At 44.0% G+C, this 24,684-nt stretch overlaps 1 protein-coding gene and 1 long non-coding RNA gene across 8 annotated transcripts in view; one reads left to right on the top strand and one right to left on the bottom strand.

Moving 5' to 3' along the window:
- Nucleotides 1–24,684, top strand: part of nfic (nuclear factor I/C) — a 152,780-nt gene that overhangs the window by 86,763 nt on the left and 41,333 nt on the right. For all 7 annotated transcript variants that reach the window (XR_004563118.1, XM_034180197.1, XM_034180193.1 and 4 more), the window contains exons 6-10: nt 4,406–4,480; nt 8,237–8,369; nt 10,464–10,585; nt 13,197–13,310; nt 13,461–13,639. Coding sequence is in view for 6 of the 7 variants with exons in the window: in XM_034180197.1 (XP_034036088.1) it covers nt 4,406–4,480; nt 8,237–8,369; nt 10,464–10,585; nt 13,197–13,310; nt 13,461–13,639 (623 nt within the window). In the remaining variant the exon portion in view is untranslated. The remainder of the gene's footprint in view (nt 1–4,405; nt 4,481–8,236; nt 8,370–10,463; nt 10,586–13,196; nt 13,311–13,460; nt 13,640–24,684) is intronic.
- Nucleotides 5,969–23,854, bottom strand: LOC117518928. Its single transcript, XR_004563120.1, has 4 exons — nt 23,842–23,854; nt 22,420–22,427; nt 6,841–6,852; nt 5,969–6,129 (listed from the first exon to the last, which is right to left on the bottom strand). It is a non-coding gene; the product is annotated as an uncharacterized LOC117518928 (long non-coding RNA).

Genomic DNA, 24,684 nt, shown 5'->3' with positions numbered 1-24,684 from the left:
CATGTGTTTTGTGGATCTGGAGAAGGCATTCGACCGTGTCCCTCGGCGCACCCTGTGGGGAGTGCTCCGGGAGTACGGGGTCCGAGGTCCTTTGCTAAGGGCTATCCGGTCCCTGTACGACCGCAGCAGGAGCTTGGTTCGCATTGCCGGTAGTAAGTCAACCTGTTTCCAGTGCACGTTGGCCTCTGCCAGGGCAGCCCTTTGTCACCGGTTCTGTTCATTATTTTTATGGACAGAATTTCTAGGCGCAGCCAGGGTGTAGAGGGGGTCTGGTTTGGGAACCACAGAATCTCGTCTCTGCTGTTTGCGGACGATGTGGTTCTGTTGGCTTCGTCAAATCAGGACCTTCAGCGTGCACTGGGGCGGTTTGCAGCCGAGTGTGAAGCATCCGGGATGAAATCAGCACCTCCAAATCTGAGGCCATGGTTCTCGACCAGAAAAAGGTGCTTTGCCCTCTTCAGGTCGGTGGAGTGTCCTTGCCTCAAGTGGAGGAGTTTAAGTATCTCGGGGTCTTGTTCACGAGTGAGGGACGGATGGAGCGTGAGATCGATAGACGGATCGGTGCAGCATCTGCAGTGATGCGGTCGCTGTATCGGACCGTCGTGGTGAAGAGAGAGCTGAGTAGGGGGGCAAAGCTCTCGATTTACCGATTGATCTACGTTCCGATCCTCACCTATGGTCATGAGATTTGGCTCATGACCGAAAGAACGAGATTGCGAGTACAAGCGGCCGAGATGCGTTTCCTCCGCAGGGTGGCTGGGCCCACCCAAAGTTAAATACACTCAACAAAAATATAAACGCAACACTTTTGGTTTTGCTCCCATTTTGTATGAGATGAACTCAAAGATCTAAAACTTTTTCCACATACACAATATCACCATTTCCCTCAAATATTGTTCACAAACCAGTCTAAATCTGTGATAGTGAGCACTTCTGCTTTGCTGAGATAATCCATCCCACCTCACAGGTGTGCCATACCAAGATGCTGATTAGACACCATGATTAGTGCACAGGTGTGCCTTAGACTGTCCACAATAAAAGGCCACTCTGAAAGGTGCAGTTTTGTTTCATGGGGGGGGATACCAGTCAGTATCTGGTGTGACCACCATTTGCCTCATGCAGTGCAACACATCTCCTTTGCATCATCCGTGAAGAAAACACCTCTCCAGCGTGCGAAACGCCAGCGAATGTGAGCATTTGCCCACTCAAGTTGGTTACGACGACGAACTGGAGTCAGGTCAAGACCCCAATGAGGACGACGAGCATGCAGATGAGCTTCCCTGAGACGGTTTCTGACAGTTTGTGCAGAAATTCTTTGGTTATGCAAACCGCTTGTTTCAGCAGCTGTCCGAGTGGCTGGTCTCAGACGATCTTGGAGATGAACATGCTGGATGTGGAGATCCTGGGCTGGTGTGGTTACACATGGTCTGCGGTTGTGAGGCTGGTTGGATGTACTGCCAAATTCTCTGAAACGCCTTTGGAGACGGCTTATGGTAGAGACATGAACATTCAATACACGAGCAACAGCTCTGATTGACATTCCTGCTGTCAGCATGCCAATTGCACGCTCCCTCAAATCTTGCGACATCTGTGGCATTGTGCTGTGTGATCAAACTGCACCTTTCAGAGTGGCCTTTTATTGTGGACAGTCTAAGGCACACCTGTGCACTAATCATGCTGTCTAATCAGCATCTTGGTATGGCACACCTGTGAGGTGGGATGGATTATCTCAGCAAAGGAGAAGTGCTCACTATCACAGATTTAGACTAGTTTGTGAACAATATTTGAGGGAAATGGTGATATTGTGTATGTGGAAAAAGTTTTAGATCTTTGAGTTCATCTCATACAAAATGGGAGCAAAACCAAAAGTGTTGTGTTTATATTTTTGTTGAGTATATTTTTAATTAAAGTTTATTAAATGCCCACCTAAAATAAATAATTTCATAACTCTGCCACCCAAGCATATTGTAAAAATCAAAAAATGTTTTCACTTTGTTTTTCTTGTTTCTTCCACATCTGACCTGTGATGACGTCATCCTTTTGTCCTGTACTCTTATTTTGAAAGACTCTTGTGCAAGAAACAGGAAATGTTCTGTGACAATGTGGCTAGCTTTGTTGTAGCCCCAGTCATGCAGTCAGCATGATGAAATTTGATGACTCGAGATCCAAGCTCAGTCAGCACAATGAAAGATCATGAATCAAGATCAAAGTGCAGTCAGCAGGATGAAAGATCATGAATCAATTCATTAATTAATCTTAAAGAGCTTTCGTGTGGCTGGCTGCTTTGATCTTGCTTCCTGATCTTTTTTTTCATCCTGCTGACTAAGCTTTGATCTTGATTCCTGATCTTTTTTCATCCTGCTGACTGAGCTTTGATCTTGATTCCGGATCTTTCTTTTGTCCTGCTGACTGAGCTTTGATCTTGATTCCGGATCTTTCTTTTGTCCTGCTGACCGAGCTTTGATCTTGATTGTTGATTTGATTCTGTAATAGAACAGTGTTTGTTTGTTTGTGATGCAGCTTGTGAACATGCTCTGCTGATGTTCCCGTCACATGTTTTCTTCCAGTTCAGGCTTTTAGCTTTCAGTTATAGTGGGGTAAAATGTATTTCGTCAGCTCCTGATTGTGCAAGTTGTCCTATTTAGAAAGATGAGAGAGGTCTGTAATTTTCATCATAGGTACACTTCAACTATGAGAGACAAAATGAGGGAAAAAAAATCCAGGAAATCACATTGTAGGATTTTTAAAGAATTTATTTGTAAATTATGGTGGAAAATAATAGTTTTCAAAGAATATTTGTTATTGATCAAATAGTGTATTTGGTCAATAACAAAAGATCAACGCAGTACTTTGTAACATAATTTTTGTTGGCAATGACAGAGGTCAAATGTTTCCTGTACGTTTTCACCAGGTTTGCACACATTGTAGCTTGTATTTTGGGCCATTCCTCCATGCAGATCTCCTCTAGAGCAGTGACGTTTTGGGGCTGTCACTGGGCAACACGACTTTCAACTCCCTCCACAAATGTTCTATGGGTTTGAGTTCTGGAGACTGGCTAGGTCACACCAAGACCTTGAAATGCTTTTTACGGGGCCACTCCTACGTTGCCCGAGAGGTGTGTTTGGGATCATTGTCATGCTGGAAGACCCAGCCACGTTGCATCTTTATTACTGTCACTGATGGAAGGAGGTTTTGGCTTAAAATCGCACGATATATGGCCCCGTTCATTCTTCCCTTAACACAGATCAGTCGTCCTGTCCCCTTTGCAGAAAAACAGCCCTAAAGCATAATGTTTCCACCCCCATGCTTCACAGTAGATGTGTTCTTGGGATGCAACTCAGCATTCTTCTTCCTCCAAACACGACTAGTTGAGTTTTTACCAAAAAGTTCTATTTTGATTTCATCTGACCACATGATATTCTCCCAATCCTCTTCTGGATCATCAATATGTTCTCTGGCAAACTTCAGACGGGTCTGGACATGTACTGGCGTAAGCAGGGGGACACGCCTGGCACTGCAGGATTTGAGTCCCTCTCTGCGTAGTGTGTAGCCTTTGTTACTTTAGTCCCAGCTCTCTGCAGGTCATTCATCAGGTCCCTCTGTGTAGTTCTGGGATTTTTGTTCACCGTTCTCATGATCATTTTGACCCCACGGGATGACATCTTGCATGGAGCCCCAGATCGAGGGAGATTATCAATGGTCTTGTATGTCTTCCATTTTCTTATAACTGCTCCCACAGTTGATTTATTCACACCAACATGCTTGACTATTGTAGACTCACTCTTCCCAGCCTGGTGCAGGTCTACAATTTTCTTCCTGGTGTCCTTCAACAGCTCTTTGGCCTTGACTGTGGTTGGGTTTGGAGTCTGACTGAGGCTGTGGATTGGTGTCTTTTATACAGATAATGAGTTCGAACAGATGCCATTAATACAGGTAACGAGTGGAGGACAGAAAAGCTTCTTAAAGAAGTTACAGGTCTGTGAGAGCCAGAAATCTTGCTTGGTTGTAGGTGACCAAATACATATTTTCCACCATAATTTACAAATAAATTCTTTAAAAATCCAGCAGTGTGATTTCCTGGATTTTTTTTTCTCATTTTGTCTCTCATTGAAGTGTACCTATGTTGAAAATTACAGACCTCTCTCATCTTTCTAAGTTAGGAGAACTTGCACAATCAGAGGCTGAGTAAATACTTTTTGGCCCCAGTGTATTTTGGTGAAAATCAGGATAAAATGTGTGGAATTGAAAAGTTCTGATTCTCAGAATGAAGTCTTGCAGTATTACATTGTGCACAGTGCCCCCTCATGGTGATGATGCACCATAGTGTCTGCAGCCAGCTCCTGAACATGTCCCGAGTCATGTGTTTGATGTGTCCTGACGCTGTCCTGCTGTCCTGTTCCCACAGACGGACCAGAGTTTCAGGAAAGTTTTTTGACATCAGGAGTCTTCAGTGTCCCTGAACTGGTCCAGATCTCGAGAAGTAAGTGGACTCTGACGCGGTTCCTGACGGATCCATCACCTCTCATTCTCACCCAGACACAGCAAAACCTGAATGAAGCTGCTCAGGCTTTTCTAAAAAGATTCACCATATTTTCCTTTTAATTGGAGCTTCCCTCATGTTCATTCCTAATCCTGTCTGTCCTCATCCCTCTGAGGGAAAGTCACAGCATCTACAGCTTTGCCTCCTGTCTTTTTATCAGTGCCACATCTCTAACTCGCACCACTGTCTTTTGGACTTTCCCCTTCACTCTTATCCTGCCACCTTTCTCCACCCTGCCTGCACTGTCTTCTTCACCTCTCTACCACACTCTCCATGACTTTGGACAGTTGGCCCCAAGTATTTAAATTCATCTACCTTCACAATGTCTACTCCTTGTAACAGCACTATTCCTTCACCCTACTGTCCCTCTCCCTCTCCCTCAATCTGGCTCAATCTCCAGAGCGTATCTCCACCTTTCCAGGCTAGTCTCAATCTGATCTGCTCTCACTACAGATCACAATTTCATCTGCAAACATCATAGTCCATGGAGACTCTTATTTGGTCTCATACGTCAACCTGTCCATCACCATTGCAAACAAGAAAGGATTTAGAGCTGATCCTTGGTGTAATCCCACCTCCACCTTGAATGAGTCTGTCATTCCTACTGCATATCTCACCGCTGTCACACTGTCCTTGTACTTGTCCTGCACTACCCTCACATACTACTCTGCCATTCCAGACTTCCTCATACAATACCACAATTCTTCTCTTGGCACCTGGTCATAAGCTTTCTCTAAATCCACAAACACTCAATGTAACTCCTTCTGGCCTTCTCTGTACTTCTCCATCAGTATTCTCAGAGCAAACATTGTATCTGCAGTGCTCTTTCTCGGCATGAAACTATATTGCTGCTAACAGATCTTCACCTGTTTTCTAAGCCTAGCTTCTATTACTCTTTCCCATAACTTCATGCTGTGGCTGATCAACTTTATGCCTCTGTAGTTACTGCAGCTCTGCACATCACCCTTGTTCTTAAAAATAGGAACCAGCACACTTCATCTCCACTCCTCAGGCATCCTCTCACTTTCCAAGATTTTATTAAACAATCTGGTTTGAAACTCCACTGCCATCTCTCCAAGACATTTCCATGCCTCCACCGTAATGTCATCTGGACCAACTGCCTTTCCACTCTTCATCCTAATTCTTATGTATTTGAATTTGTTGTTTAGTGTTTTTGTTTTCTTCCTGAGTGGTGTTCTTGAGTGCCGAGAAAGGCACCTATAAATAGCATACATTATTATTTATTATTATCCTCTTCATAGCTGCCCTCACTTCTTCCTTACTTATCTCTTGTACTTCCTGTTTCACTCTCTCCACATCATCCATCCACATTATCCAGCCTTTTTTCTCTCTTATTTTCTTCATTCATCAGCTCCTCAAAATATTCCCTCCACCTTCTCAACATACTCTCCTCACTTGTTAGCACATTACCATCTGCATCTTTTACAGTCCTAACCTGCTGCACATCCTTTCCAGCTCTGTCCCTTTGTCTGGCCAATTGGTACAAGTCCTTTTCTCCTTCCTTACTATTAACGTCTTGTACAGCTCACTGTATGTCTTTTCTTTCGCTTTTACTACTTCTCTTTTCGCTGTTGGTGCATCTCCTTGTACTGTTGTTGACTTTCTTCATCTCTCCAACTATCCCAAAACATTTTTGCCAACCTCTTTCTCCTTATGCTTCCCTAGATATCTACATCCCACCACCAGGTCTCCTTGTCTTCCTTCCATTGTCCTGTCCAGATGTCACACCCAGTACCTTCCTGTCTGTCTCTCTCACCACATCTGCAGTACTTTTCCAGTTGTCCAAAACTGCTTCCCCTCCATCCAGTGCCTCTCTCACCTGCTTACTGAATTTCACACAACAGTCTTCCTCCTTCAGCTTCCACCATCTGGATCCTTTGTTGAGCTCTCACTCTCTTCTTCTTCACCTCAAAAGTCATCCTACAAATCACCATTCTATGCTGTCTAGCTACACTCTCTCCTGCCACCTTACAGTCTCTGATTTCTTTTAGTTTGCACATCCTAGGGGGAGATGATGGTCTAGTGGTTAAGCGTTGGACTTGAGACCAGACGATCCTCGGTTCAAAACCCAGCCTGACTTGAAAATCGCTAAGGGCCCTTGGTCAAGGTCCCTCCCAATGTGCAGTGGGCACCTTGCATGGTAGCAGCCTGTCATCGGGGTGAATGTGAGGCATTATTGTAAAGTGCTTTGAGTATCTGATGCAGATGAAAAAGTGCTATATCAATGCAGTCGATTTACCAACGCAGAATGTAGTCCACCTGTGTGCCCCTTCCTCCACTCTTATGTCACCCTGTGCTCCTCCCTTTTCTTAAAGGTGTTCACCACATCCATTTCCATCCTTTCTGCAAAATAAACTACCATCTGCCCTTCCACATTCCTGCCCTTGATACCATATCTACCCATTACTTCCTCATCACCTCTGTTCCCTTCACCAACATGCTCATTGAAGTCTGCTATCACCACTCTTGGATTCACTCTCCACCACCTCATCTAAGTCACTCCTGAAATCTTATTTGTCCTTCATCTCACAACCTGTGGGGCATATGCACTGATGATATTCATTATCACCCCTTTTATTTCCAAGTTCACACTCTTTATTATGTTCCCAGAGGACAAATATTGTGGAACTGGCAATATTTATATTGGAAAATATCCAATCCTAGTAATATACTGAACAAAAATATAAATGCAACAGTTTTGTTTTTGCTCCTATTTTTCATGAGCTGAGCTCAGAGATCTAAAACATTTTCTATATACACAAAAGATCTTTTTCTCTCAAATATTGTTCACAAATTAGTGTGTGCCGTAGGCTGGCCACAATAAAAGGCCACTCTGAAATGTTCAGTTTTATCACACAGCACAATGCAGCAGATGTCACAAGTTTTGAGGGAGCGTGCAGTTGGCATGCTGACTGCAGGAATGTCCACCAGAGCTGTTGACTGTGAATTGAATGTTCATTTTTCTACCATAAGCCATCTCCAAAGGCATTTCAGAGAATTTGGCAGTACATCCAAGTGACCTCACAACTGCAGACCATGTGTAACCACACCAGCCCAAGACCTCCACATCCAGCATGGTCTGAGACCAGTCACCTGGAGAGCTGCTGCAAAATGAGTTTGCAGAACCAAAGAATGTCTGCACAAACTGTAAGAAACCACCTGAGGGAAGCTCATCTGCTGCTTGTCGTCCTCATCGGGGTCTCGACCTGACTGCAGTTCGTCTTCGTATCTGACTTGAGTGCTCACATTCAATGGCGTCTGGCTGCTGATCAACTCTGTGTGAAGTAGATGTGTTGCACTGTGTGAGACAAATGATGGTCACACCAGATACTGACTGGTTTTCTGACAACCCCCCCCCCCCCAAATAAAGCAAAACTGAACATTTCAGAGTGGCCTTTTATTATGGTGAGTCTTTAGACAGATTTGTGAACAATATTTGAGAGAAATAGGTTTTATGTGTATGGAGCAAAAGTGTGCATTTATGTTTTTGTCCAGTGTATAAAGGCCCATTAGAGCAGAAAATAACATATTCCTAAATCTGTGTCCTGTGTCTTGACATCTTCTGCTGGATGGAAGAACCTGAAGCAGGTGGTGACTCATCTTTCTGCCAGTTGTAGTCCAGGCTCGAAGATGGAAACACTATACCTGTCACGTGTGTCTTCTCCCTTTGTGTAGTTCCAGTAGTAACTGGAGTAGGACCCAGTTTCTCTATGGGAGAGCTGCAAGGACACTTGGCCTATGACCTCAACCAGACTGTCAGTCAACCAGTCAGCATCAGACGGTCACTGACCAGCATCTCATCTAGCGGGTAATCATCATGTCTCTCTCACACACACACACACACGCGCACGTGTGTTAGTGGGTGGGGTTGAGCCTTCCATCCATTCTGCTCAGACCGTGTTCAAGTTACCAGGCCGCGATCTGAATATGTGACCTATCTCCAAAAATATCTGCTTCTATATGAATCCGAGTGACTTCCTGGGTGTCTTGGTGACTTCTCTTACGCGTCTCCCTCTTGCACATTCACTCAGTTTTTGAGAACTGCCTACTCCAAACAGATTGTGCAGTGCCATGCTGTTTGTATTTTTTTATATATATTTTCGTGGTCATTTCAGCTTTTACGATGGAGAGACAGGAAACATGGAATCAAAGACAGGGAGAGTCAAAGAGTAAAGACTTCACCCCGCTCAGCATTGAACCTGGGGGTGCTGCAAACTGCTCACTGTGAAATGCGGTGCACACCTTGACCACTGAGTCATGGGTCTTTGCCAGATGATCTAAGATCTCGCCGCCTTATAAATAGCCTGTAAACCACTCTACAGTTATCACGCAACAGGTATTTGGAGTACCGGTTGTACCAGGGTGCGCACTGACATCTACAGTGGCCCCAAAAGTATTCAGCCCCTTATTTCACACATTTTAATTTGTTTATGCCATTTTAAATACAAAAAGTAAATTAGGCTTCACAATATATATTTTTTGAAACCTTCCTTAAACTTAAACTCAAAGCAAATCTTTATTAACTAATAAAAATATAAAAGCCAAGATGATGTGTTGTGTAAGTAATGGAACGCTTTGGTATAATACCTGTAAATAATCAGTTTTATTGCCAGTTTTCTTCAGACAAGTCAGGGGATGGATACATGAACATTTCCAAGTCATTGAATAGGTCTTTATTTACATCAGTTGTAAAGAAATACTATCAGTATGGCACTCTATGGTAAATGTGTGTGGAGTAGACAGTTCTCAAAAATTGAGTGACTGTGCAAGAAGGAGAAGAGTGAAGCCTGGTTCACACGACAGGATTTTAAAAATATCTTTAGGTTTCCAAAACCTGAGAGACCACACACGTGAAGATAAAAAAAATCATAGCTCTAACAGGTTTGTTCGTGCAGTGTGTGGTGTTCAGCCACACGGTAAGGACAACACCACCACACACGAACAGATTTCACACACGAACATTCCCAGCTCAGACAGGAAATCTCGCAAAATCTCTCGAGATTAAACGTGACTTCAGAGTAAACAAACGGAGATACTTTGTGGACTCTTTAAAACAGAGGGGAAAAAAACAATACAAAAAGAAAAAGAAAAGACGTTCTTTAAAGGAGTGGAGACAACGCGACCACCGGACTTTCTGGTAAGTCAGAACAGCTGTTTTGATTTTATTTTCTGCTCCCTATGTCCGTCACCTCACTTTCTGATTGGCTGCACATCACATTCAGCAGGCTGCGTGCTCGTTTGTGGTCAGAGGACACAACACACGCTGCGTTATCGGGCTAAGACAATCCAACATATTGAATATCCCCGATTTGCGATCGGAGTGCTCCTGACGTCCTTCCAAGCAGATCAGAGCATTCTGAACACACCACACATAACAGGAATATCTGATAAGATAATCTTTAGCGTCATCGCGATTGTCGGGGCGTCCTTAAGATTGTCGGAAGGGGAAGATCGGGTCTGATACCCGGCCTGAGGAAAGCCACCGAGACACCCAGACAACCCAGAAGTTGTTACAGGCTTCTGTGGCTGTGATTGGAGAAATTGTGCACAGTGCGTTTAAACATAGTAGGTTATACATTTCACTCAGGAGAAAAACAGCCGTAAAGGCAGAGATCATTTTTATTGATTAGGGCTGCACCTCCCATTCTGTTGGTTGGGGAGTTTTGACACGGTTGCTGCACAAAAATAAGTACAAAGTACAAAGCAACATGCAGACGTTAAGAAAAATGCAGAAGCAGTGTGAGTAGATTGAATGCTGGACCACAGGAGATCTGTGCAAACACAATTTAAAAGTAAAAAATCCAAGTGCAAGCAGGAGATACTTAAGTGTCAGCAGAGTTTTCAGGGAAAAAATGGTTTTATGGTGCAGTGTTCTCCCTTAGCATCATATGTGTCTCTGCAGGAGTAAGCGTCATAAATCTGGTTCGATGGAGGAAGAGGCTGACAGTCCGGGAGGGGAGTATTACCACTCGCCTTCTTCTCCTGCTAGCAGCTCCAGGAACTGGACTGATGACATGGAAGGAGGTAGTTTTAAAAAAAAAAAGAAAAAAAAGAAAAAGAATTAAAAAAAAAAAAAAATCCTGCTACTGCTCATTCTCTATTGGGGACAGGTCAGAACTGCAGGCAGGCTGGTCCGCGACCCGTACCCTCTTCTACTGCAGCCATGCCTTTCTAATGTGTGCAGAATGTGGTTTTGTATTGTCTTGTTGAAAAATGCATTAACAAACATGTAAATGACCTTTCTTTCAGGAAAATTGTTTTTAAACTTTTCAAGAATTTTCTCACTTTTGTAGAAAAACTGGAGGTCTTCTGTCCACCTTTGCACCTCAAAAATTCAGCCTTTCATGGACACTGCTTTTGTCCCAAATCCAAATCATGATTAAAATCACCTGTTCGGAATAACATTATTATTATTATTATTATTATTATTGTTGTTGTTATTACTATTGTGTGTGTACATATATATATGTATGTATGTATGTATGTATATATGTATGTACACATAATTACTAGCTCTAAATTGGCCCCTCCTTAAATGCAGGAATGGGATGTATATTAAATTAAATGAATTTGACCAGACAAAACATGGCATATCTTGGATTCATGTTGTCTAAAATGAAACCAAACTGAAAGTAAATGTAAGAATCTCTGCTGCTGCTTCTTTTTTTCCCCTTTCTACCACCCTAACTTTTTCTGATTCGGGGTTGTGACTTCAGTAAAGTGGAGCCAGAGGTTACAGACCCTCAGTGCCACTGATGAATTGTCATTGTCTTCAGAAAGATGACTGTGTCTAACCCCATTTGTCCACTACAACAAACACCACTCATTTGATAGAATTATTGCAGTGGTGCCCAGGTTTTTTCAAGAGAGACCTTTTGGCAAAGACATCCTGTAGCTGCCTTATGTCACTGGTTGGAATCAAAGTTTCACAGCCATATATGTTTACCAAGATGGCGGTGCGCTCAGGCGTTAACACAGCGCTCTCTCTGCTGCTGAACATAAATGAACAGCTGCGGGTCCACCCTGATGGCATTCACATTATATCTGGGGGTTTTAATAGACCAATTTAAAGACTGTATCCCTGATGCAGGTCCAGGCCCACCGCAAAGACTAGAACAGCCTGGCCAGAGAATGTACTCAGTGAACTTCAGGACACACAGACTGGGTTTTTTGAACACCGAGACCTGAGCGTGTCGCTGTCAGAGGAGCTCAACTGCTTCTTTGCTTGATTTGATCCCCCCCACACACACACACACACACACTTACTGTAGGGGAGCACAATGTGAGGCGTGTGCTTCTGGCAGTGAACCCCAGGAAGGCTGCTGGCCCAGAGGGAATATGTGGCAGGGTGCTCAGAGCAGGTGCCCACCAGCTGTCTGGTGTCTTCTGAAGGATCTTTAAGCTCTCACTGGCCCAAGCAGTCTGCCTGAAATGTGCTACTATCATACCCATATCAAAGAAGTCGCCCACAACCAGCCTCAGTGGCTGCCGCCCTGTAGCCCTCACTCCTGTAGTACTGAAGTGCTTTGAGAGACTGGTTCTCCAGCACATCAAAGACTGTTCCCCACCCACCCACCTGACTCCCACCAGTTTGCATACTGGGCAAACAGATCCACAGGACACATTATACATTATATAATATAAAATATTCCAGTTACACATTGTAAAGATCGGACTCTGGATCGGTTAACTTGCTTTTTGTCTACGGTGCACCACGTTTTTTCCGTGGCACGGTGCAGCATCAGAGCACTCTCTCTGCCCTCTGATGCACCGCTGTGCCGTCCACACGGAGCGCCTCGGACAGTGCTTGTACAGACAGGATTTATTTAAAAAGCTAAGGCGGGACATCCCTGTTTAAAACCAAAAGTACAAACCCTGTGGCCCAGTCTGGTGTTACCTTTACATTGGTTTGACGCTCATCTGAAATGTTCCGTCGCCTCCAACCAGATCATTTCAGTCACAGGCAAGATATCAACGTGACACTAGTATGAGAATAATCCTTCACTTATCGACTGTCGCTACACCAAGTAGTTGGCAAAAAATGGTGATGGACAGGGATGTGTGTTTGAAACGACATGTTCTATTGAATGTCCTTGTGCACAGTGTTGTGCACACGAGGACATTAATCGAGGAATCAGTGTTTCTATGGCTACACCTGTGTGGAGGTCAGGGCAGTCAGTAGGTGGGAGGAGTTAGATGGAGGAAAATCTAGCCACGACGAGTCTGCATGACCAGGCCTGTAGGGGGCGTCCCATAACGGTTTCAGATGCACAGCGTCAAGTCTGGGTGCAACGGTGTCAACCTGACATGATGCCACTCTGCAAACGCTGCATGCATGCGTGAAGCAGGTTCATCCTGGAAAAGTACTGACGCTGCCTGGAGGGGAGCACATCTACCGGCTCTTCTCTCACCTGGCTGTTATTTTCTCGGCTCCTCGTTGGCTGAGCACACCTGTCCTCCAGAAACAAATTTGGGCAGTCCTACTTTAAGCAGGTCTGCCGTTCATGTACCTTGCTTGTTATTGAAATGATCACACAGGAGGCAGAACTTTTCAGCCAACCCTTGGAGGTCAAACAAAAGCAGCCCCGCTACATCTTCATTGTTTTTAAAAATGAAAACAATGCCTGTTTTTCAGGTCTGTCACCGCCAGTGAAAAAGACTGAAGTGGACAGTCCTTCACCCCATGAAGACTCGCCGAGGCTGGGCTCCTACACGCAGCACCACCGGCCTGTTATAGCTGTACACAGCGGTCAGTATGACACACAGACAATGTACAGGTGCTCTGCTCACACCAAGCCACAGCTCAAGGTCTGCTGACACAACAGTTTCTATAAACTAACACGTGCCTTATCTGGGATTTATTGTGTTCCCCGCTTGCTTTCTCTGTCTCTCCGTGCAGGTCTGTCTCGGGGTCCTCACCCGTCCCCATCTCTCCACTTTCCCTCCTCCTCCTACTTCCCCCATGGAGCGATCCGATATCCTCCTCACCTGCCTCAGGACCCCCTAAAGGATCTGGTGTCACTGGCCTGTAATCCAGCCAACCAAACGCCCAGCTCAGTCAGTTCTACCATTCAGAAGGTGAGCTCTCCACAGAGTGTGTGTCTCCGTGAAGTGTTGACCGGCCGTACACAACACAGTGACGCGGTGCCACACGGCCATACCATAAACGTAGCAACAGCGCCCAAGCATATTTACAGTGTTTGCCCCATAGTCTGCTCCATGGAGGGAAAGAGGAGTGCAGGAGCTGTGCAGTCCCATCTCTGGTCCACGAGATGCACCAGAGTGATGGAGAGGAACGAGGCATTTGTACAGGGCCGTTACTGTAGCAAAAGTAAGACAAATGTGTGCCGATGTAACGGTGGGCACCTAAAGATGTGTAGATTATAGTGATATGAATGGCTGAAAAATCAAAGTACATGATTTAGTTAAGGTAAACCTCACAACACCGGCAAACAAACGAGCAACCTAATCGACTGATGCTGCGTGCTGAGGATTGTGCGTTTCAAATGAGAAAATAGCACATATTGCCCGTATGATGTTTGTCTTAATGAAAATGCAGTTTGGGGTGTGTCTACCTGAATGCACACAATACTGGGAGGAGAACATGCAGATAGCTTAATTCAGCATACATAGTAAGCGAAGTGCACATCTCGCGCCACGTGGTGCAGTATGGGTACGCTAAATTTTTCAGCGACCAATCCACATTCAAAGACGGCGGAAGCAGCGAGGAGTGCTAAGATTTGGACCATTTCAACCGCTGGAAAGTTGATTTAAAGCATTTTTGTAAGCTCCGCGGATTGCCTCTTACAAGCAGGACTGCGTACGGCGGTACACAGAAATGGAAAGAAGAGCTGGCTGCCCTTGTGTGTGCTGCATCGGTACAGAAACTACTGTTGGTGCTGACAAAGAAGGAAGAAAGAGCTGCTGTCGAAAATGACTACCAGTCCTTGTTGATAATTGGAGACAAACAAATTTCTGACCCCTTGAAGGCAACTGACGGATTGTTAGACGAAGTCCAGGGTCTGAAACTGTGGATATTGCAGAATATTTACTAAGTAGGGATGAGAAATCGCTACTCCACTGGCTTCGTAATGACTACAAGGAAGGTGGGTCTCACATATAATCTCTTTGGTGTCACGTTTGTTTTGATAAGTTGACAGACATAAAATATGTGCATGCATACAGTTCGTTTATAGAACATGTCAATATTAAAATATTACACGCCATGTCATTCATGGCGCAACATTACAGCCATAAGCCAATGCACGAAAACGGCTCCATCAACCACATTATAATTTGGCATAGTATCAGGATATTGACAAAATAAATGTGTGCAAGAAACTTACAGTTTAGTCCATCTTTTACGTCCTCCTGGATATTTTTCTGTGGGGAAATTGTGTAGAGTGAATGGAGGTTTACAACCACAATTCTTCTTCTTTCCGTCTTTGGATGGACTCGGTGGAGCCTTGCAGTCGTGTGTTTTCAGGCACCTTTCAAGCCTATAAGTTGAGCATTTGAAAACAGCACAATGCGCACCTGTCATTATTGTATGCGCCGCTTAAGTCTAAAAGCCTTTGAAACAATCCCTGTAAGCCTTAACTTTCACAATCCGCTCACGCTACCCTATACGAAATTCAATGGTAATGGTGTGTGTTTGGTAGGTGGAATTTTTGACCCCATTTAACCCAGATGTGTTGCGCACTTTATTAGGAAATAACCCTGTGATGATTTGCGGACGTTAACGCACCCATTTCTGCATCGTCGTTGCTCCACCAGTTTCACTCGCTCTCAGCCGACAGCGCCATTATTGACATCTGTGTACCAATGCGGTCAGGGCGTGGAATAATACAGCAAATGTGAAACGGTTGAATATTTTGTCTCCGTCAATGCGATATTTTTATTAAATCTCACAGGATTAACCAATCAGATTTTAGAATGTGACTTATCAAGCTCAAAAGAAATGTAAGGTGAGATTGCAGACACACAAATCTGATTCATTTATTTCCCATGAGCTGTTTGGGTTATGCACAAAGCAAGAAACCGATGGATTGCCTACTCTGGGTAGGGAATACGGCCTTGCCCCAAGTGAAGGAGTTCAAGTACCTCGGGGTCTTGTTCATGAGTGAGGGGGCAATGGAGTGTGAGATTGGCTGGAGAATCGGTGCAGCAGGGGCAATGTTGCATTCGCTCTACTGTACTGTTGTGACGAAAAGGCAGCGGAGCCAAAAGACGAAGCTCTCGATCTACTGGTCAGTCTTCGTTCCTACGCTCACCTATGGTCATGAGGGTTGTCCATGACCGAAAGAACTAGATTATGGGTACAAGCGGCCGAAATGGACTTCCTCAGGAGGGTGGCTGGCGTCTCCCTTAGAGACCGAGTGAGAAGATTGGTCATCCGTGGGGAGCTCGGAGTAGAGCTGCTGCTCCTTCACGTTGAAAGGAGCTAGCTGAGGTGGTTCAGACATCTGGTAAGGATACCTCCTGGGTGCCTCCCTTGGGAGGTGTTCCAGGCATGTCCATCTGGGAGGAGACCCCGGAGGAGACCCAGGAATGGGTGGAGAGATTATATCTTCACACTGGCCTGGGAACACCTCGGGGTCCACCAGTCAGAGGTAGTTAATGTGGCCCGGGAGAGTGAAGTCTGGGGTCCCCTGCTGGAGGTGTTGCTCCTGTGACCTGATCCCGGAAAAGCGGTTGAAGATGAATGACTGAATGAATGTTTGGGTTATGCATTTCTTTATTTTCATTCGATAGTCTTTCACACAGAAAACATCATGATTTAACAATTTATAGTGACATAATTTTAACAAAAACATTCACAGTGCAAAGAAAATTAAATGTGACATTTACGAGGTCTGTCCAAAAAGTATCGTACCTTTTTATTTTTTTCAAAAACTATATGGATTTGAATCACGTGTGATTACATCAGCCAAGCTTGAACCTTCGTGCGCATGCGTGAGTTTTTCCACGCCTGTTGGTTGCGTCATTCGCCTGTGGGCAGGCTTTGAGTGAGCACTGGTCCACCCCTCTCATCGTTTTTTCATTGCGAGGAAATGGCGGAATGATTTGGGCTTTGTTCCATCAGAATTTTTTCAGAAACTGTTAGAGACAAGCAGCTGGAAACCATTCGGAAAATTCACATGGCTTTCTGTGAAAATTTTATGGGCTTCACAGAGATTAAGGAGTGTTACTACCGCTTTAAGGACAACCCACAATGGCGCACGGCGCGCCGCGCTCTGAGCCGCGATCGACAGGTAGAAATCACCAGATCAGACCATATGTCACCACACCGTCGGAATTCTTTTGTCTGAGAACTTGCTGAGAGACTGCCGCTTTACTCCATGAAATTTTTTTCAGAAACTGTTAGAGACAGGCAATTGGAAACCATTCGATAGATTCAGTTGGATATCGGTGAAGATTCTGTCGGCATCACGTGGATTATGGACTCTTAAAACCTTTTTAAAGACGGCCCACAGCGGTGGAGGGCACGCGGCGCGCAGAGCGGCCATTCGACAGGCTGGATCGACCAGATCGTTTCTAAACTGAATGCTGTGTTGATCCGGGACATCATGTGACTACCACAGAAATGGCAACAGAGCAGGACATAGCACTTTTGCGGCACATTCCACTGTTACAGGAGATTTTGTAATGAAAGACGTGCGGAGGATTTTGTGCGTCGGCACGAAGCAGCTCAGGACGTCCTTTGTCACAGGTCATGTGACTATTAAGAGATGTGTATTGTCATGTATCATCAGCCAATCCCACTACTAAAAATACACCCCCCCCCACCAGCCGCAAAGATGTTCTCTTTCAAACCTCAGTCTGGCCGGATGATCACGAAGGGCCCTTGGGCAAGGTCCTTAATCCCCAAATTGCTCCCGGTGTCTAGTGAGCGCCTTGCATGGCAGCACACTGACAACTCTATGTGAGTGTGTTTGTGTGAATGGGTGAATGTGAGGCATCAGTGTAAAGTGCTTTGAGCTTCTGATACACATGGAAAACGCTATATAAATGCAGTCCATTTACCAAAATCTGCCCCGATCATCGTTATTCCTTTTTTTTCTTTAAAAACAATTTTATTGAAAACCACATTGAATGGTACATTGATGACTGTATAAAGGTATGTTTATATATATATATATATATATATATATATGTGTGTATATGTATGTATATGTATATATGTGTATATATATAAATTGAGCTAGAACATTACAAACCCCCCCGCCCTAAAAACGAAACACACTCTAAAAAAAAAAAAACAGAACCCACACACCAAACTACCCCGGAGTATATAAAGTAGCAAAAATGCACACAATGAAATCGACATGACCCAGTCCTCAGTCAGGTAAGACCTGCAGATCAGTCAAATATGAAATAAAAGGTTATCATTTATGATAGAACTTGTCAGTATTACCCCTCAATCAGTATTTGATTTATTTATTTATTTTATTTTATTTTTTTTTTTGAGGGAAAAACAATTTCAATTTAACATATTTCAATTTATTTTCATTTATATAGTGCCAAATCACAACAAAGCTGCTTCAAGGTGCTTCACACAGTAAGGTCTAACCTTACCAACCCCCAGAGCAAGAACACAGGCGACAGTGGTAAGAAAAAACTCCCTCTCATGATTAGAGGAAGAAACCTTAAGCAGACCAGACTCAAATGCGCGACCCACTGCTTGGGTCAAGCTACAGACACAATAGACAATACAAATACACAGGAAATTTTGGAAGTCCATGCTGGCGCACAGGACGGGAGGCCTGCAGAAGAAAACTCCCATTTCTGGATGGAGCCGCACCTCAAATGGGGAGAAAAAACAGAATCAAGCATCAGAAAGACAACAAATACAGTACGAGGTCTGTGAGAAAAGTATCCGACCTTTTTATTTTATGCATAAAATATATGGATTTGAGTCATATGTTTTTACATCAGCCAAGCTTGAACCTTCGTGCGCATGCTTGAGTTTTTTCACGCCTGTCGGTTGCGTCATTCGCCTGTGGGCAGGCTTTGAGTGAGCACTGGTCCACCCCTCTCGTCATTTTTTCATTGCGAGGAAATGGCTGAATGATTTGGGCTTTGTTCCATCAGAATTGTTTCAGAAGCTGTTAGAGACAGGCAGCTGGAAACCATTCGGAAAATTCACATGGCTTTCGGTGAAATTTTTATGGGCTTCACAGAGATTGAGTGTTACTACCGCTTTAAGGACAGCCCACAATGGCGCACGGCGCGCCGCGCTCTGAGCCGAGATCGACAGGCAGAAACCACCAGATCATTTCTAAATGAATGGCTGTGTTGATCCGGGACCGTCGTGTGCAATTTCTCTGGTTATCACAAGAGCTGGACATCAGCCATTTTCCGGCAGATTTCACTTTTAACAAGAGATTTTGTCATGGAAAGCCGCGCGGAGGCTTTGCACGTCATGACGGAGCCACTGATGGAACGAGACAAAGAACACCTCCGTTTTGGAGTGTCAGAGGACAAGTTGGGACATACCTATCTCGGCTTTCAGTGGCTTACCAGTCGAGTGAGTATAAGAGAAATTGTAGAGAGCTGGGCATGTCCCAACTTGTCCTCTGACACTCCAAAACGGATGTGTTCTTTGTCTCGCTCCATCAGCGAATCCGTCATGATGCGCGAAGCCTCCGCGCAGCTTTCCATGACAAAATCTCTAGTTAAAAGTGAAATCTGCCGGAAAATGGCTGATGTCCAGCTGTTGTGATAACCAGAGAAATTGCACATGACGGTCCCCGATCGACACAGCCATCCGTTTAGAAATGATCTGGTGATTTCTGCCTGTCGATCGCGGCTCAGAGCGCGGCGCGCCGTGTCGCCATTGTGGGTTGTCCTTAAAGCGGTAGTAACACTCCTTAATCTCTGTGAAGCCCATAAAATTTTCACAGAAAGCCATGTGAATTTTCCGAATGATTTCCAGCTGCTTGTCTCTAACAGTTTTGAAAAAATTCTGATGGAACAAAGCCCAAATCATTCTGCCATTTCCTCGCAATGAAAAAACGATGAGAGTGGTGGACCAGTGCTCACTCAAAGCCTGCCCACAGGTGAATGACGCAACCGACAGGCGTGAAAAAACTCACGCATGCACACGAAGGTTCAAGCTTGGCTGACGTAAAAACATATGAATCAAATCCATATATTTTTTGCATAAAATAAAAAGGTTGGATACTTTTCTCACAGACCTCGTATAATTTGTCAGCATTAAGCAACAAGAAAAACAAAAGAAATACTAAGGTGATCGCCAGCCACAAGCCCTAAGCTTCACTAAAAGACCCAGAAGTTGAGGCTGCGGCCACAGCCCGCTCCATACGAAAGGGAAAATAAGTGCGTCTTAAGTCTGGACTTGAAAGTCTCTACAGAATCTAACTTTTATTGATGCAGGGAGATCATTGGTATGGTATGGTATGATTTTATTTCTCAGGGACAGTGCACAATAATACATTGACCTAAAAAACTGGAAAGATGCACTGTGCCAGGTTATAGCAAAAATACTAATTTCCACCTGTACTCCCTGGACAGGTTGATGTCTAACTGTGAGTGACAGAGTTTGTAAGTGAAAAGAAAATCCATTTAGCACAAAGACTATTCATACTGTAAACATATCATACCTCGCCCCTCAAATATACCATTCAGAAAAACTTTCAACATTTTATCAATTCACAGACATATACAAAAGATACCACTTTGTTCACACTCATCATATATATATATATATATATACGAGGTCTATTAGAAAAGTATCCGACCGTATTATTTTTTTCTAAAACCATATGGATTTGAATCACGTGTGATTACATCAGACATGCTTGAACCCTCGTGGGCATGCGAGAGTTTTTTCACACCTGTTGATTACGTCATTCGCCTGTGGGCAGTCTTTGAGTGAGGAGTCGCCCACCCTCTCGTCGATTTTTTTCATGTTTAGGAATGGCTCAGAGACTGCTGCTTTGTTTGATCAAAAATTTTTCAAAACTGTTAGGCACAACTGAGTGGACACCATTCGATAAATTCAGCTGGTTTTCGGTAAAAATTTTAACGGCTGATGAGAGATTTTGGTCTGGTAGTGTCGCCGTAAGGACGGCCCACGGTGCCTGACGGCGATCTGCGCTTCGAGGCAGCAGCGTCTCGCCGTTTCAAGTTGAAAACTTCCACATTTCAGGCTCTGTTGACCCAGGAAGTCATCAGAGAACAGAGAACTTTCAGAAGAAGTCAGCATGAGGAGTTTATTCGGACATTTTGTAATGAAAGAATGTGCGGGCAGAGTCGCATGTCAGGCCGGACCCGACCGCGGGGAGTCGCGACAGGAAAAACACCTCAGTTGGAAACCTTAACGGGCAAGTTGGAACATGCCCAAGCTGTTAAACAATTTCTCAGTTACTCACTTGTTGAAAGCCATCAAAAGCCACCCTGAATTTTACAAATGGTTTTCAACACGGAGGTGTTTTTCCTGTCGCGGCGCACACAGATTCGCCGAGTCGTTTCCGTGACGACTCGGCGAATTTGTGCGCACGTCTTTCATTACAAAATGTCCTTAAACAGTGGAATGTCCGCATAAAGTCCTCATGCCGGCCTCTTCTGAATCTTCTCTGTTCTCTCACGATGTCCTGGGTGAATTAAGCCTTAAATTAGGATGTTTTCAGGTCGAAACAGGCCGACGACGGCGCCTGGAAGCGCTGCACGACATCCCGCTCCGTGCGAAGTCCTTACACTGACAGAAACACCCCATAATCTCTCATTAGCCGTTAAACTTTTCAGTGAAAACCATCTTAATTTCTCGAATAGTGTCCACTCGGATATTCCTCACAGGTCCAGAAAAATTTTTGATAAAGCAACGCGCGCCGTCTCGAGCAGCGTGTGAAACAAAGGAATTCAGCCGAGAGGGCGGGACCACATCTCACTCAAGGCCTGCCCACAGGGAAATGACGTCACCGACGCGTGAAAAAACTAACGCATGTGCACGAGGGTTCAAGCATGATTGGTGTAATTGCACGTCATTCAAATCCATATAGTTAAAAAAATAAATAAGTGTCGGTTTCTTATCTAGTAGATCTCGTATATTCACACTTTTCAAACATCTTCACGCTATACTCTCACACATAGGCACATACATACATCATATATACAAATCATACTTTTCAGACACCTGCACTCTGTGCTCTCACATGCACACACTCTCCTACACATACATTCATCAGTGGTGGGTGCAAACTTGCTTTGATAAAAGCCATTTCTTTGTCAGCTGTGCAAACGTTGGAAAAGTTGTACATTTTATTTTGTCGTATGGTAAGATATTCCACTGACTAGAGGCAACAACAGAAAAGGCAGATTTGGCAAAAGAGTGGAAATGTGAACATTTCCACAGTGGAAATGTGATTCCACAGAACAGGGGCATGACACAAAGTAGTCCTGCACCCTGAGAACGCAAAGTCCGGCCCGGCACGTAAGGTTTAAAGGGGAACAGAAACACTCATGGATTATTTATAGCATGAATAAACACAAAAAATGTGTTCTTTTGATAGTTCAAGAAACACTAAAGACAATAAAATATCTACAGAAAACCTTGTTTTAGTCATGGTCTGAGAGGCTTTGATATCGACCGGCTGCCGCCATTTATGCAGGTCAGGCGGGTGACGTCACTGGTTGGGGGAAAGATGAGCCTCATTCTGAGATTCCCTGCCAGAGGCACCAACAAAGAGGTTATATATGACTACTGGACTCTGCACTCCCAATGCTGACAACTAAACACTAACGTCCCTTCATGGACAGCGACATGACGCCTCCTAACCACCAAAATATTGACCAAGTTCCTGGATGTTAATGCATTTTCAATAGGGATTCACTACTGAACACACTCAGAATAATACTCCCAAAATACATGTTAAAATGCCGGTCTGACCTGGATGTCGAGCCAGTACAATTAATCAACATTAAATCATATCAGGAAAGTATTAAACTTACTCTAACACACACACATTCCAATATTTGTGGTGAAAGTTACACGGAGCTGTGCTGCTGAACCGAGCTGCTGCTGCTGTTTTCAGCACAGCGCAGCTCCTAAAACCATTACCAAACATTTTTTATATATATATATATATATATATATATATATATATATATATATTATATTTTGACACAATTATCCTTTATTGACAGTTTCATTCATGAAGTCAGTGGTCTGTGTGCACATCTCTGTGAGTGGTGTGTGTAAGTGTGGTGAGGTGTGTCCTCGGATGACACACAGGCATGGGGAGAAAACATACACCTGTTTATCAACCAAATGTCACGGACAAAGCGACACGAATAACCAAAACCACTTAATTATGGAAGGAAATATTGTCTCCCTTGTTCCTCCGTTTGTGGCTTTGCCAGCATGTGCAGCTTTCCGGCATATTCCACCTGTTTCTTGACGAGACTAATAGAACTTCAGTGAGCGAGCTCAGTAACCTGCACTCGTCCCCAGCAGAGGAGACCCCAACTAGTAACGTCAACCGGAAGTGCCCTCCACTGACTTCAGCCACTGGCCATTTATATGTCAGTTTCGTGGCAAATTTGAATCAAATAATATTATCTACACTGCGCTCAAACATTCTACAAGTGTATGAATAACACTTACTTTTTACCAAGGAATGCACAAACAAATCAAAAAGTGTTTCTGTTCCCCTTTAATTAGGTCAGTTAAGTAGGGAGGTGCCAGTCTGTGAACAATTTTATAGGCTAGTAGCAGAACCTTAAAATCTGATCTCACTGCAACAGGAAGCCAGTGAAGAGATGCCAAAATGGGTGTAATGTGGTCAAACTTTCTGCTTCCTGTCAAAAGTCTGGCAGCAGCATTTTGAACCAGTTGGAGACCCCTAATGCTGGACTACAGTAAACCAGAAAATAGAACATTGCAGTAGTCCAGTCTAGAAGAGATAAACGCATGGGTCAGGGTCTCAGCATCAGCCATAGACAGGATGGGATGAATCTTCGCTATATTTCGCAGGTGGAAGAAAGCAGTCCTCGCAATATTTCTAATGTGGAGGTCAAAGGACAACGTAGGATCAAAATTACCCCAAGGTTCCTCACTTTGTCAGTGTGATGTATACCCTGCACCAAGAACCATCATTTCAGTCTTATCACAGTTTAAAAGGAAGTTTCTAGACATACAACTTCTCACCGATGCAAAGTAATCTTGTAAGGATTTTATGTGGATGAGATTCCCAGCAGTTACCGGCATGTATAAATGGGTTTTATCAGCACAGCAGTGAAAGGTAATCCCAAAACACCACAATATGTGCAGGGGGCCTAAGACAGATCCCTGTGGAACCCCAATATTTTTTCAATACACTAGGGTCAAGATTAGATTTCTTAAGTAATGGTTCAATCACTGCAGTTTTGAAACATTTAGGAACAGATCCAGAAGTTAAAGAAAGATGAATAATTTCCAGCACAGTCGGCCCAAGAGTGGGCCACAGGTCCTTAAACAGTTTTGTTGGTATACAACCCCTGGCAAAAATTATGGAATCACCGGCCTCGGAGGATGTTCATTCAGTTGTTTAATTTTGTAGAAAAAAAGCAGATCACAGACATGGCACAAAACTAAAGTCATTTCAAATGGCAACTTTCTGGCTTTAAGAAACACTATAAAAAATCAGGAAAAATAATTGTGGCAGTCAGTAATGGTTACATTTTTAGACCAAGCAGAGGGAAAAAAATATGGAATCACTCAGTTCTGAGGAAAAAATTATGGAATCATGAAAAAACAAAAGAACGCTCCAACACATCACTAGTATTTTGTTGCACCACCTCTGGCTTTTATAACAGCTTGCAGTCTCTGAGGCATGGACTTAATGAGTGACAAACAGTGCTCTTCATCAATCTGGCTCCAACTTCCTCTGATTGCTGTTGCCAGATCAGCTTTGCAGGTTGGAGCCTTGTCATGGACCATTTTCTTCAACTTCCACCAAAGATTTTCAGTTGGATTAAGATCCGGTCTATTTGCAGGCCATGACATTGACCCTATGTGTCTTTTTGCAAGGAATGTTTTCACAGTTTTTTCTCTGTGGCAAGATGAATTAACATCTTGAAAAAAATGATTTTCATCATCCCCAAACATCCTTTCAATTGAT

The sequence above is a fragment of the Thalassophryne amazonica genome, chromosome 10, assembly GCF_902500255.1.
Source record: "Thalassophryne amazonica chromosome 10, fThaAma1.1, whole genome shotgun sequence".
Taxonomy (NCBI): Eukaryota; Metazoa; Chordata; class Actinopteri; order Batrachoidiformes; family Batrachoididae; genus Thalassophryne; species Thalassophryne amazonica.
This window is presented reverse-complemented; position numbering and strand designations above follow the sequence as displayed.